The 2,038-nt window shown below is 42.7% G+C and overlaps 1 protein-coding gene across 1 annotated transcript in view; it reads left to right on the top strand.

The window, feature by feature from the left end:
- LOC101853338 (late histone H1-like) overlaps positions 1 to 274 on the top strand; it is a 724-nt gene extending 450 nt beyond the window's left edge. The window contains exon 2 of the mRNA XM_035971323.1: positions 26 to 274. Coding sequence (XP_035827216.1) covers positions 26 to 259 — 234 coding nt within the window. The 3' untranslated portion in view covers positions 260 to 274. The remainder of the gene's footprint in view (positions 1 to 25) is intronic.
- The last annotated feature ends 1,764 nt before the right edge of the window (positions 275 to 2,038 follow it).

Genomic DNA, 2,038 nt, shown 5'->3' with positions numbered 1-2,038 from the left:
AGGGGAAAAAAACCCCGCCAAGAAAGTTGCCAAGAAACCCAAGTCCCCCAAGAAGGCGGCCAAGCCCAAGAAAGCCGCTGCCAAGAAGCCAAAATCTCCCAAGAAGGCCGCCGCCAAGAAACCTGCTGCCAAAAAAGCCGCTGCCAAGCCTAAGAAGGCCAAGAGCCCAGCCAAGAAAGCCGCCAAGCCCAAAGCTGCTGCCAAAAAGCCAGCGGCCAAGAAGGCTGCCAAGCCCAAGAAGGCTGCTGCCAAGAAGTAAGCAGCTGGTTTTCCACATCCAGTCACCGCACAATACGGTCCTTTTCAGGACCACCCCCATTGGTCAAGATGGATTGAATCTTCGATCTGAGTTGAAACCTTTTCTCGATCACAATTCTGATCTGTATACTAGATCTACCTTTCTTTTTGTCCTGAATCCTTTTCGTTGTTTTTCAATTTCCTGATCATAACTCGTACTTCACAGACTTCTCACATGGCCAGTGACCAGCTTCGATGGCCTTGAGGTTAATGTGTTCGCCTCCCATTCAAAGATCCAGGGTTCAAGTCCGGGTAGCGATCGAAAAAATTTGTTCTCTAAAATTGTCTCCTTTCACCACCTTTCCTGCTCTCTATCAATGTTGACTTCCTCACCACTTTGCCACAGACTCTTTATGCAGCCTTTCCACAGCTACGAGCCACATCGATCAAACAAGTGTGAGGAGCATGGAGATCTATCACAGTTTTAGCAGTAGCTTTGTGGATCTAATCAGAGACACTAAAATATATAATTAAATACTCTCTGATCTAATAGACCGGAGAAATAAGAGCTAATAAATTACGTGTTTATCCAATTTCGCACATAATATTTTAATTAAACAGGAAACTGAGTTGAAGGTTTATAATCAAGCACGAAGTATGCATTCGATATAAAAAAATTAATACAAATAAGTAGTGCTTAATTTGGTAGGCTGTCTGTCTGTCTGTCTATCTGTCTGTCTTCTTAATTGTTTTTCTTGAAGTGCTTGGGGTTATCCCATCACACGTTCTGGTGACGTCATGTCTTTGGAAAAAAAAACCTTGCTGATGATTACAAAACAAGAAGATGAGGGGTGCTATTCTCAGGAAATAGCACTCAGTTTTCATAGCATTAACAGCACATTGTAATATTTCCCGGCACACATATTATTCTTTTATTTTGGCTTCAGTAGGAGTTTTATGGTCCCTGCAAAGCAAATCTTATAGGTCACATTTAAACAGCAAAGATTGAAGGTTATACCATGAAGAGAGTTACAGTAACAGAGAGGCGCCACTTGTGTGTGTGTGTGTGTGTGTGTGTGTGTGCGTGTGTGTGTGTGTGTATGTGTGTATGTGTGTGTGTGTGTGTGTGTGTGTGTGTGTGTGTGTGTGTATGTGTGTGTGTGTGTGTGTGTGTGTGTTTTACACCGCTCGCAACTGCATTATAAGGTCATAATTATGTGAGCGTAGGACACATAAAATATTTTCAGTTCGTAGTAGACTAAAAAAAAAAAATAATAAATAAATAAATAAAATAAAAAATCAAATCAAATCGATAAGAGTAGGCTTCGGCTGCCATCCAGGCAAACTTCACAGTTTACTGTTGTTGTTGTTTTTCCTACTCTTATCGATTTTGGAGCACCAAATAAAAAAATAGGAATATTTAACGTGCACAACTGGCGCACAGGACCTCCGAGATATTTTGCCTTTGTGTGAGCAGGCTATGGTGTTGACCTTTAAATTCTTACCCTGAGATCAGGGGTGTGGCTGAAAGACAAAGTAGCAGTTAAGGAGCCAAGGGGTAACAGTAGAAAGGCTGCAGAAAGAGTCATGAGGAACCCAGAGGAGGGGCAAATGAGGTGAAGGGGTGGGTGCAGTAAGCAGAGTCGAAAGCAGACGACAGAAATTTGCTGGAGAGCAGAAAAGGAGGTGAAAGGAGACCATTTTAGAGAAGAAAAATTTCCGTCGCTTCCGGATTCGAACCCAGGACCTATTGATGGGGGGGGGTTCTTTTATTTTTGGGTATAAAAATCCCCCTGGGGGG

This window comes from Aplysia californica, unplaced genomic scaffold (assembly GCF_000002075.1).
Source record: "Aplysia californica isolate F4 #8 unplaced genomic scaffold, AplCal3.0 scaffold00417, whole genome shotgun sequence".
Taxonomy (NCBI): Eukaryota; Metazoa; Mollusca; class Gastropoda; order Aplysiida; family Aplysiidae; genus Aplysia; species Aplysia californica.
This window is presented reverse-complemented; position numbering and strand designations above follow the sequence as displayed.